General features: G+C 39.2%; 1 protein-coding gene across 1 annotated transcript; it reads left to right on the top strand.

The window, feature by feature from the left end:
• Positions 1-4,321: 4,321 nt before the first annotated feature.
• LOC131135677 (endoplasmic reticulum resident protein 27) lies at positions 4,322-9,285 on the top strand. The gene is made up of 7 exons (XM_058081874.1): positions 4,322-4,478; positions 4,936-5,021; positions 6,317-6,454; positions 6,531-6,647; positions 6,719-6,844; positions 7,946-8,143; positions 9,205-9,285. The coding sequence occupies exons 1-7, from the start codon at positions 4,412-4,414 to the stop codon at positions 9,244-9,246; spliced, it is 774 nt and encodes a 257-aa protein (XP_057937857.1). The 5' UTR covers positions 4,322-4,411; the 3' UTR covers positions 9,247-9,285.
• Positions 9,286-12,979: the final 3,694 nt, after the last annotated feature.

Raw genomic sequence — 12,979 nt, 5'->3', positions numbered from 1 at the left:
TCTTATCAAATGCACTTCTGCAATTTTGCAACTTTTTTACATGCTTTAAAAGTGCCCTGAAATGTTAATACCTTAGTCTAGAGTTGCATCATCATCTCTATTTGCCCCATGCACAAAAAAAACACATAAATACGTTGTTGGGATGGAGTGTATTGAATGAGTGTATATACACTTTTTCACATTATATAATTACTTTTAAATGGCTTTTAAAATATTTTGTTTCTCATATTTTCTCATAAAATGACAATTTTTTGTTTGTAACTTTAACTTTAATTCTCCAAATGCAGTATTTTGACATCATTCTCATAAAATTACTACTCTTTGTTACTCTTAGTTGTTATTTTTTTTTAAGTTTTCTGTTGAATTGTATTTTAGAATGTGTTGAGGGCTGTTTAAAAAAAGCTGTATACAACACATATGTGTTTATTCCACCACAGGAGATACAGTATGTCATATTACGGTATCGGAAATTGAGTTAGACAATTTTAGACAAAAGTTTAGACAAACTTTGGACAAAAGTTAGACAATATAGGCCTGTTGTTTTTCAGCAAAAAGCCAATATTGAACATCCATACATGTGAGTATTTTAGGGCTGCACGGTGGTTGGCACGGGGACCACAAGGGTTCGATTCTCCACTTGGACACATTTGTGTGGCGTTTGCATGTTCTCCCCGTTCTTCTCCGGGTACTCCGGTTTCCTCCCTCATTCCAAAAACATGCTAGGTTAATTGGTGACTCCAAATTGTCCATAGGTATGAATGTGAGTGTGAATGGTTGTTTGACTATATGTGCCCTGTGATTGGCTGTGATTCATTTTCTACCGCTTATCTACCGCTTATCCTGGGGTGCTGGAGCCTATCCCAGCTGTCTTCGGGCGAGATGCGAGGTACACCCTGGACTGGTCACCAGCCAATCACAGGGCACAGGGCACAACTCCACGCAGAGATGGCCGAGGGTGGAATTGAACTCGGGTCTCCTAGCTGTGAGGCCTGCGTGACACAGGAAAAGGACATGAAATAGCACACATTCTTTCCTTCCATCGGTTGTATTCTAGTTGACCCTTCAGTGCCACAGAGTCAGTGCACAAGTGAAATTCTTATGTGGCCAACACATATAGTACTGTATATATAGTATACACTGTACATTGAGTACTCCCCATACCAACTTGTAACATATATTTAAATGTATGTATAGTTTCTCTTATTGGGGGGGGGGGGTTAGTGCGGTCGCCACAGATTGCCAATAAATCACTTCTATTGTTACGTTCTTTTGAAGCTTTTGTGGACGGTTAAGAATGTTAATTGCACATTAGACCCGGGGTCTCAAACATGCGGCCCGCGGGCCAAATGTGGCCCGCAGGACACTAGTTTGAGGCCCCCGCCTTGATGTGAAAGTTTAATGTTAGTGCGGCCCGCGCAAGTTTGATATGGATGCTGTATGGTATCATATACCCAGAAAAAATTATTACGTTTGATTAATGTTCATGTTAAAGGTTAAATAACTGTTAATAGTTATCCTCCCTACCGCTACCGTTTAGGTCGCTAGCTCTCTAGTTTGCGAGTTAGCATGTGTCTCAAGACCCTGCAGTTGCGCAATATGTTGTAAATAAAAAAAGTATAAATGTGACTATAGTCGTGTTTTGTCATGTCTACAGGGCTCTAATAATGCTTTGTTCATTTTAATCTGAAAAAAATAATTTGTCTACCCACCAACTATATGTGGTTTCTTAAGTTTTTATTATTTACCATTTTATTATTATTATAATATTTATTTATTTATTACTGATTGATTTTCTTTATTCTTGATTTGTTTATTTATTTTTCATCTTATTTTGTGTAGAAAAAAAAGGTAAGATATTTGAGAACAGTGTAATGTTTTATCAGAGCTTATATTGTAGAAAATTGGAACCAAAGCAAAGTTTTTTTAATTTTTTTGTTTTTAATAAATGTGTTTTTTTTTTTTTTTTGGAAAACCTAATGCGGCCCAGTCTCACCCAGACCCGAGCTCCAGTGGCCCCCAAGTAAATTGAGTTTGAGACCCCTGCATTAGACCTTCATCATTCATTATGACCTTATTTGAAACATCTATGACAATGACTAAGCGTTTTATGATGGCTGATTACTTAAGTATTTATGTTTTGTCGTTGTTGTTGCCAGAATGTTTTTCTCTTGTTCTGTATTATAAATGAGCAGGGCACATTGCATAAGCTTGCTGCATCAACAACAGGGTCTTAGGATTACCAACACATGTCGTGAGGTCAAGCGAGTTATAGGTTGTGTAAGGGATCTTTGTCAAATAGCTACAGAGTTGAGGGCTGAGTGTAATCCAGCAAGCTGAGGTTTACCTGCATTACATCATGATGTTCTCTTACTGCTAAACTCTCTTCAAAGAAGAATCAACTTGTCAGCTTGAGCTGCTGGAATGTCGCACGCAAACTGATAAGCATACAGGACTTATTACGTCCATCAGCATGTTTGTGGCCAACTATTGTACTGCTCACATCCTGTCTGTAGGCAACTTAAAACGTCTTACTGAACAATCAAAGGATGCCATGGTAACTTTTACATTTTTTTAACACCAAACTTCTTTGTATTTAAGGAAAAAAGAGACTTTGTTTTGTTTTCATTCATTCATTTTCTAACGCTTATCCTCAATAGGGTCGTGGGGGTGCTGGAGCCTATCCCAGCTGTCTTCAGGTGAGAGGCAGGGTACACCCTGGACTGGTCGCCAGCCAATCACAGGGCACATATAGTCAAACAACCATTCACACTCACATTTATACCTATGGACAATTTGGAGTCACTAATTAACCTAACATGTTTTTGGAATGCTGGAGAGAAAACCCACGCACAAGAACAACATACAAACCCCACACAGAGACTTTTTTTTTATTAACACATGTGTTTTTAATATGAAATTTCCCCTAAAATATATATGTTGTCTTTAATTATGTGTATTTTTTACTTTGGATTTGTGTACACTCATGAATATTCCTCCACTTATCTTTATCTTTGTTTATTTCAATTGACTTTAACATGTATTTCATATGTTAAAGACAGGAAGAAACCAAGCTATGATTATAATTTTTGCTTTTTTCTACTACTTTTCGGATATGTTGAATTGTACAAGAAATGTGCTGTTCCTCAAAGAATACCAGAAGCAACCAAACCATGACCATCATTATTAAATTTGATGAATAAAGGAATGAATTCCATTGGTGACAAGATACAGGATTAGGATGGGGTCTAATACAAGGATTGTGTCCCCCATGTGGACAACAAGCCAAAATGCAACCAGAAGGTCACCACATTAGGAGCATATGTAGGATAAGCGCAAGCACTCTTAGATGATTTTGCCCTTGTAATTAAAACATTGTGGTGAATTAAAGTACCTTTATTGTATTGTAACCCATGGTCACTAAAAACAGCTAAAAAGAGGCAGCTAATAATGCACATCATGGGACGCAGGTATTCCAAAAAGCTTTTAATAGCGGTTATTGTCGGCGGCAGAGGTGTTTCCCATTACGTGCATAAATTAACTGACTCTTTTTGGCTGTTTTGATAAAAAAAAACTGTGGATGATGGGCAAAATCCCCAAATATGTAGGTGTGTATGTATGAATTCCTATATATTTTTTAATTGGTCTTACCAGTTTAAATTGATAGTAAAAATATTGTTGGAAAAATACCAAATTTGATTTATGTATATATATGATTTGTATTTTTATCATCTGGCAACATGAATAGTATTTGCATTGGAACTATTAAACATTGTTATAAATACTAATGCTATGTAATGTAAGAAAGGATACCTATTGGTTCATTCTACCTTCAAAAGACCATCACTGTCAACTCTGTTGTTTTCCAGGGGGAAAATGTCACCACTCAGACAACTTAAGATACCTTAAGACACCTAAAAACACATTAAGACAACACCCAGTGTAAAATACAGTAAAAGCACATCAGTAAAATAATATGGTTGCACCAAAGGAGGCAGTTATGTTTTTATACCAGCACCCCTTCCCTCCCAACCCGTGTGTCGGGGAGGCTTGGCGGGAGGGGGCTGCTTGTGGAAATTCTGGCTCAAAGACCACAATTTCCATGATTTATCATATTCTCTAAAATCTCCATCCATCCATCCATTTTTTCATGCCGCTTAAAATGTCCACTATTTCCAAATACTAATATTGGAAAGTATGGGAAAAAAAGCCCAACACTGTCCCCTGTCCAGAGGCGACACGTCATCTAATGTCCCGGCAGTCCAACTTATCAAGAACAACTGTCCGGTTCCCAAGAAACCTCTTATCACAACTGCCTCCACTACTACGGTTACCACCACCGCATGCGGCTAATAAGTCCAAAAGCTGCAAAACATTTCAGTTCATTCTTTCTATCAAAGCAGTGGAGACTCCAATGAAAAAAATGCTAATTGGATTTTTCTCCTTTGTCCTGGTGTCATCCGTCATTGCCAATGAGAAAGGTAACTAAGCTGATCCAACACGTGAACTGCATGGAAAGATCATGACTCCTTTTCACAGCTTTATGATGTTTGACATTTACACAGTTTAAATGTTACATATTGAACATGTGAAAAAATGTAATGTGCATGCCGGGCCAGTAGTTGGTGCTCCATAGTAGAGAAAGTGTTTTGAATCATTTTTATGCCAGAGATGTTCATAAAATTTAAAGGATTCACTTTGACTTTCACATTTGGTTTATGAAACGCTCAAACCAATCCAACATTGTTCAAGATATGCAGGCTCTGCTATGCTAACTTTGTCTGTAACGTTCTTTTGACTGCAGGCCTAATCCTCTTTCATAATGTTTTCATACAATTATTGTTTCATTTGATTTATTCATTTTTATTTTAGTTTATAAAGTGGAATGTAAGACATTCAAAATGTCTTATGTATCACTGCTGATGTGCTTTTTCTCAGATGGGACGCTAGCCAAGCTGAACGACAGAAGAGCTGCAGAGGCCTTCATCGAGTCTGCTGAAGTGGTGATCATTGGATTCCTGGAGGTCAGAAAACAGACATCTGCACTCAGATGGAGGAGATGAGAACTTTTTCGTGACTTCTTGTATCATTCTTCCGTGCCACAAACCAGACATAAAAGAGCCAAATTAAGAGACGATGCGGAGGTCCCACCATTCATTCACATCTTGCTGATTCTTTGATATAACTGACGCTATAAGACGCTCGGCCACTTTGAAGGCTTGTGGGTGAAGCTATAGTCTCTGGTATGAATAAGAATTACAAAATAGCTCATAGTGCAAGCAAGCAGTGGAAAATGTCAGGTATGAAAACTGCTCTGAAGAAAGAACAGTTGAGAATGTATTGTAATAATAGGCTAAATGAACCTCATTGGATTAGCTCATAGTGTACTTATTTTTACTGGCTAGTGACAGAAATGTGTGTGTAATGGTGTCTCGCAAATAGCTCGCATTTAAAGTCTGTGCTCATTCCTGCAATTTTTTTTCCAGCTCACTTGCTCTCTTTTACGACCACGGTCGCTCCTTCAATTGCATTTTTCGTTTTGGTTTTGAAGAAGAAATGAAGGGAAAGGAAGCCGCACAGACTCTTGATGTGCTTCAACGGTTTAAATGAGGCCCAGAATCCTCCCATCGCCCGTTCCTTTTACATTCAGAGTGTGGGAATGAAAACAGACATCCAGATGGATTTTGCAGAAAAAAATTATATTTGGACTTGTCCATACTTATGAATAATAATAATGATTGTTAATACATCACATCATATCATAGCAATACCCAAATCACACCAACAAAGATGTTAATAGACATTGATAGTTCTCATAATTTACATTTCATGTAATTTCTCATTGCCGAGTAATTAACACGCAGGCTAGGAGACACAGGTTTGATTCCCTAATCGGGCATCTCTGTGTGGAGTTTGCATGTTCTTCCCGTGCATGCGTGGGTTTCCTCCCACATTCCAAAAACATGCTAGGTTAATTGGTGACTCCAAATTGTCCATAGGTATGAATGTGAGTGTGAATGGTTGTTTGACTATATGTGCCCTGTGATTGGCTGGCGCTCTCGCTGGGATAGGCTCCATGGATGGATGCCTCTTTTTTAAAATACTATGTAATAGAATGCTGTTGCTTGGTGTCTCAAAGCAGTACCAAAGCAGTACTGTGAATACTTGTAGCTTTTATACAAAACGGAACAGTATTTACCAGTGAATAGTTTTACATATTTTGTATACACGCTTCCTGTGTATAGTGAAATGTGCATCAACAGCTTTATTATGTTGCACTTGTGTTTGTGTACAAAAATAAGTAACTACTGCATTGCAGGGAGAGGAGAGTCACGGCTACAAAGAACTTCTGGAAGCTGCAAAGCGGGTCGATTCCGTCCCTGTGGCCACTAGTTTTGAGAAGGAGGTGTGGGCCGACTTTGGCATCAAATCAGACACCATCAGCCTTTTCAGGAAGGTACCCTCATGGATGCATGTGTCTTATTAGATGTTGTGAGATTTTGACAATACTGAAACGTGTGCCATGTGTCCAGGCAGATAACCATCAAGAGAACCTTGTCGTTGCTGAGGCCAAGAAGCTGGAAACTGACGGTCTTGTCAACTTCATCATTGTAAACGAGGTCCGATACGTGACAGAATACAGTCAAGTGGTGGGTTCATTCAGATGTACCATCTTAAAAAATGATCTCTTACTCCTCCTTAACTAAATCTCTCTCCGTAGACAGCCGTGGGCATCTTCAACTCAGAAGTGAAGACGCACCTCCTGCTCTTTGCCAACAGGGGGAGCAAAGAATATACCGAGCTGAAAGAGAAGCTAGTGGCTTTAGCTCCAGAGTTCACAGGCAAGGTGAGCAAGCTCTACGACTGATGTCTGAATCGCCATCAAGTGAAAAAAGAAGTGTGTGTTTTTGATGATAACCAAATGGTACTGAGCAGCCAGGATGCAGATGTGTTTACCCCTTTCCTCGGCCCCTGATAGGTTCCATTTTACATTTTACAATGACATAATGGGTACCACTATATTGACAGTTACTATGGTACCCATTATGGTGTAATGGGTAATAATGGGTACCATAATTGTACCAATTGACATCCAGATGGATTTTGCTGGTAATTTATTTGCTTATTAAATCCTACCCCTCCATCTGGTACTTTTACAATCAGTAACTGTTACATTTGTTCACTTCCTGCTTTCCATAATACAGTTTAAGGTTTTTTTGTTTTTTTTTAAGAATTTTTTTAAATAATTATAAATAAATAATTAATTAATTATTTTAATAATGCACCTCGTACCGAAGGTACCAGCAAAATCCATCTGGATGTCAATCGGTACAATTATGGTACCCATTATTACCCATTACACCATAATGGGTACCATAGTAACTGTCAATATAGTGGTACCCATTATGTCATTGTATGGTCATATGGTACATAATGGGTACCATAGTAACTGTCAATATAGTGGTACCCATTATGTCATTGTATGGTCATATCACCTTGTACTTCAGTACGAGGTGCATTATTAAAAAAAATAATTAATTATTTATTTATAATTATTCAAAAAATTATAAAAAAAAACAAAAAAAACTTAAACTGTATTATGGAAAGCAGGAAGTGAACAAATGTAACAGTTACTGATTGTAAAAGTACCAGATGGAGGGGTAGGATTTAATAAGCTTTGCTTCTTCCTACTCCTTTTGGACATGTGGAACTGTGAACTGATTATGTGATGCATTCAATTGTAATCTGATGCATGTTCAAATGAAATTAAACCATTACCATGAACCATTACCAGTTCATCACTGGTATCCATCTGTGGTGCCATCACAATAACACATGCCAAAAAAGCACGCTGAGCTGAGGTGTCAATTTTAGAGGTGTATTTAATAAGAAGAAAATAGACGCTTTGCTTCTCTTATCCAATCAAACTAACCAACCTGTTTTTAAGTTCTTATTCGTGCTCATCGATGGAGCCGTCACGTCCAACTCACGGTCACTGGGATACTTTGGACTCAGACCTAAGGACCTCCCACGTGTCGGCATCTACGACGGGGACTCTGACATGAAGTGGCTCCTGCCAGAGGGACCCGTTTCTACTGAGCATGTGCGAGAGTTCTGCCATTCCTTCTTGCGAGGGGAGTTGAAGGTGAGAGGCCACTGAAATAATGTAATGTCAACAATTGCTGGTTAAGGGTTATCATGTCTTACCACTGCCGTAGTACACTTCCTGTGTACTCTTAGCACTTTTTGCATCTTTTAAAGCTTGGGACCATAACTTTATCTCTTTGGGTCTGGAATTGGTACACTCAAAGTATTGAGAAACACTTCTTAATCAATCAAACAGGATTGGACTACGCCAGGGGTCTCTACTTTTCTGCACAAAATAAGATGAAAAATAAATGAACAAATCAAGAATAAAGAAAATCTATCAATCAGTAATAAATAAATATAATAATAATAATAAAACGGCAAAAAAAAACTTAAGAAACCACATATAGTTGGTGGGTAGACAAATTATTTTTTTCAGATTAAAATGAACAAAGCATTATTAGAGCCCTGTAGACATGACAAAACACGACTATAGTCACATTTATACTTTTTTTATTTACAACATATTGCGCAACTGCAGGGTCTTGAGACACATGCTAACTCGCAAACTAGAGAGCTAGCGACCTAAACGGTAGCCTTCAAGTTATTTCCTTTAAACTTAAATAGCCAAAAACTTACCACTTCCACACGGATAGGGAGGATAACTATTAACAGTTATTTAACCTTTAACATGAACATTAAACAAACGTAATCATTTTTTCTGGGTACATGATACCATACAGCATCCATATCAAACTTGCGCGGGCCGCACTAACTTTAAACTTTCATATCAAGGCGGGGGCCTCAAACTAGTGCCCTGCGGGCCACATTTGGCCCGCGGGCCGCGTGTTTGAGACTCCTGGACTACACCCTTAGCTGCAAGCCATCATTGCTGCAAAGGGAAAATTAACCCGATATTTTTCATTTCCCTTCCTGTGTAGAGGTAACACCCTAGTATCAAAATACTTTTGTCCAAAAAGTAGCACCGAAATTTAAGTTGTGACTGCAAAAATGAATTCAAATTTAAATGTTTCAAACAGTGTAGCATTTAAAGTTCTAAAAGATATCATAACTGCTCTAATGAATTATAGGTAAAAATTGCATTTGCTGTTTTTTCAGGATGTGAAGCAAGCTGGACCAGAAGGCAAAACAGAGCTATAAGACTGATACAAGTTGAAAAGTGAATAAAAACAAACAGTCAAAGTTGAGTGTGTTCTCTGCCAGAGGAAACCTTTGCATCCTCAGCTGCACGACTGCCCATTGGTGTGTCTTCTCGTGTTTTGTCTGCTCAAACGGTCCTCAGCGAGGCCGTCTGCGGCCTGTTTTCGCTGACCGCGTGACGGCGGCCAACAAGTTGCAGAAAAGGCTGGCATGGGTTTTCAGTCTGCCCGCAAATGTCACAGTCACAACCACAACACAACCACTTGAGGGAGAGTGACACACAGCAGAGCAGGAAGACACCGAGGACACTGTGGACAGCGGTCAAAGGTCATCACTCACATCAGCCAATTAGATTGTTGAGCTCCGTCGTTGTGCAGGTGAGAACATTATCAGCTCTGTTGTAGAGTTATTAGTTTCAGTGGGTCGAGTGAGTCAAAAAGTAGGTGTGGGTCAGTGTGTGTGTACAGAAAACCCACCTGCCACGTTCCCACCAACCCACAGGCCAGAGTAAGTGGCAGTAATGGAGGGTTACCAGTGAATTGAATGCTAGTGAGGGTGATGCCATCTAAATGTCTGTTGTTGGCTAGCAAAGGCTGCACTATTGTATCGACTGTCATTTTGTGTTCCACAGACGGCCCCCTGCACCACACTTTAGACACCCATGCATGTTTTGTCAGGAGATAGAGGAGTGGGTCCAAGTTCTACCTTCTTGAGTCTGTCACTGGTAAAGGACTGGGTTGCATTGTGGAGGGGTTTATGCAGAATTCAGACTTGCATTGCATGGTGAGACTTTTCCACAATCGGAGGTGGAATTCCGCTCCCGCTCGCCTGCGCTAAATTGTCATTGTCTTCTATATGTATGGTGTGTTATGAAGCAGTGTTATGGTCGCTACAGTACCATTATTAATGAAGCAAGACACTCTAACCCAGGGGTCTCAAACTCAATTTACCTGGGGGCCACTGGAGCTAGGGTCTGGGCAAGGCTGGGCCGCATCAGGTTTTCCAAAAAAAACAAAAACGCATTTATTAAAAATAGAAAAAAAGAAAAGCTCTGATAAAACATTCCACTGTTCTCAAATATCTTTTATTATCTTACTTTTTTTATTTTTCTGCACAAAATAAGATGAAAATAAATAAACAAATAAAGAATAAAGAAAATCAATCAATCAGTAATAAATATAATAATAATAATAAAAAAACACCAAATAATAAAAACTTAAGAATCCACATATAGTTGGTGGGTAGACAAATTATTTTTTTCAGATTAAAATGAACAAAGCATTATTAGAGCCCTGTAGACATGACAAAACACGACTATAGTCACATTTATACTCTTTTTATTTACAACATATTGCGCAACTGCAGGGTCTTGAGACACATGCTAACTCGCAAACTAAAGAGCTAGCGACCTAAACGGTAGCCTTCAAGTTATTTCCTTTAAACTTAAATAGCCAAAAACTTACCACTTCCACACGGATAGTGCACACCCTAGGGGCATATTCCACTGCACTTGTATATATGTTAATAAAGTAAAAAAAAAATTCTCTCAAACTGAGCTACAGATTGGCTACAGACGACAGTGAAAACATTTGTGTTTATCCCAGAATTTTTCACTCAAGCAAAGAAGGGAATGTCAAAGCCCAGACGGAGATCAACTTAATTGTTGGTGTTGTCCTGCCAAACCAATGCATCCGACAGGATTGGGAAACCCTGACAGGTGGCATGGAGACACAGTGGGGATAGTGACATAACTAACAAGGAATTTTGTTTTTTATGTCATAAAGAGGCAAATATGGAATTTTAATATTTTATTTTAAGAATGAAATGAATAATCATGGCCATAATGAGTGTGTGAGTGTGTCTAGTCACATAAAGTACATAAGTTCTGTTTTTTCAAAGTTTTTGTTTTTAGCTTTCTTACTGGTACACGAAGGATAAATGTGAGGACGTGTCCGCTGTTGTGACTTCTCAGACAAATATGTGACCATTTCTCCAAGTAACTGAAATAACTGTAAACACAGGGCTGTATGTATTTACACAAAACTTTTGCAATATGTTTGACTTTGGGTCTTTGGGCTGGGCCATAGTTGGCTTTATAGGTCATACTTTTTTAAGCGGTTCAAAAAAGGTAAAAAAAAAAAAACAGTATCAAGTTTTATATTGCCACAAAAAATAAGCAAAATTTTAAACACCACACGAATAGAAGAGAAAAATAAGCAATATACAAATCCCTCAAGTACAACACGTCCCAGCCCCCCTTCTCACAAACTTTCCAACTACTGAAAGTTTATTATTTCACAAGCTCAAAAAAATGCTATTTGACTTAAATCCACATTTACACAAAACTCTCATTCAAGAAAAGATCATATACATTTCATAATATGGTGTACATAAAGTGATGCCTTTACCTTTGGCCCCTTTTTCCGCTTAATATGATATAACATTCATTCATTCATTCATTTTCTACCATGGGGGTGCTGGAGCCTATCCCAGCTGTCTTGGGGCGAGAGGCGGGGTACACCCTGGACTGGTCACCAGCCAATCACAGGGCACATATAGACAAACAACCATTCACACTCACATTTATACCTATGGACAATTTGGAGCCGCCAATTAACCTAGCATGTTTTTGGAATGTGGGAGGAAACCGGAGTACCTGGAGAGAACACGGGGAGAACATGCAAATTCAACACAGAGATGGCCGAGGGGGGAATTGAACACTGGTCTGTGTGCGAACCACTTGCCCGCCGTGCAGCCAATATGACATAATATTAACAATTAAATGTGTTATTTTTGAGCAATTACTGTTGTCCCCCCCCCCCCCCCACCCCCCCCCCCCCCCCCCATGCAAAACTTGCTTGGTTTCATCCACATCAGGATTTGAACACTGAGCATTGGTAAAGAGACCCTCCGCTGCCCTCACCCTGCAGTGTTCCTTTGAATTTCCGCTATGACCCATACCTAAAACCACCACTGATTACAATACATTTGCTCACTTCATTTTAAAATACATAGTTAATCAAGTTAATCAAGATGGTAGCCAAGAACAGATTAATTCATAAACATAATTTTTATTGGACAATTTTTTTTGAGCAGCAGGAAGGTCGAGTGTTTGGCACACAGACCTCACAGCCAGGAGACCAGGGTTCAATTCCACCCTCGGCCATCTCTGTGTGGAGTTTGCATGTTCTCCCCGTGCATGCGTCGGTTTTCTCCGGGTACTCCGGTTTCCTCCCACATTCCAAAAACATGCTAGGTTAATTGGCGACTCCAAATTGTCCATAGGTATGAATGTGAGTGTGAATGGTTGTTTGTCTATATGTGCCCTGTGATTGGCTGGCCACCAGTCCAGGGTGTAGCCCGCCTCTCGCCTGAAGAGAGCTGGGATAGGCTCCAGCACCCCCGCGACCCTAGTGAGGAAATGAATGAATGAATGAATTTGTTTTGAAATGAGAAGACTTTAGGAGTAAACTAGCATCACATCATTTTTATATGTGTGTGTATTTGATTTGAGGTTTGGTTGTTTATGTCAGGTGAAAAAGTGGATAAAAGTCCTTTTCCTGCAACTGTGAAATAAGAACACTGCTCTAATAACAAGAGAAGTCTTTGATTGCTCCTCAAACAAACATGTTTACCTCCCTGTCTGCTGTCTGCTTGGCTTCATCCTCAAAGAAAGAAACCATCCATACACAATGCCCTTCCTGTCTTTTTAGGAACATTTGCGGCAATTGTT

The sequence above is a fragment of the Doryrhamphus excisus genome, chromosome 1 (assembly GCF_030265055.1).
Source record: "Doryrhamphus excisus isolate RoL2022-K1 chromosome 1, RoL_Dexc_1.0, whole genome shotgun sequence".
Classification (NCBI taxonomy): domain Eukaryota; kingdom Metazoa; phylum Chordata; class Actinopteri; order Syngnathiformes; family Syngnathidae; genus Doryrhamphus; species Doryrhamphus excisus.
The sequence above is the reverse complement of the archived record's forward strand: the minus strand, read 5'-3'. Positions and strand labels throughout refer to the sequence as shown.

Excerpts from the sequence above, each read along its gene's own strand:
- LOC131135677 (XM_058081874.1), top strand. The coding sequence starts at position 4,412 with ATGAAAAAAATGCTAATTGGATTTTTCTCCTTTGTCCTGGTGTCATCC. Across the intron at positions 4,479-4,935 it reads CGTCATTGCCAATGAGAAAG|ATGGGACGCTAGCCAAGCTG; the intron begins GTAACTAAGCTG and ends GCTTTTTCTCAG. Across the intron at positions 6,455-6,530 it reads CCATCAGCCTTTTCAGGAAG|GCAGATAACCATCAAGAGAA; the intron begins GTACCCTCATGG and ends CCATGTGTCCAG.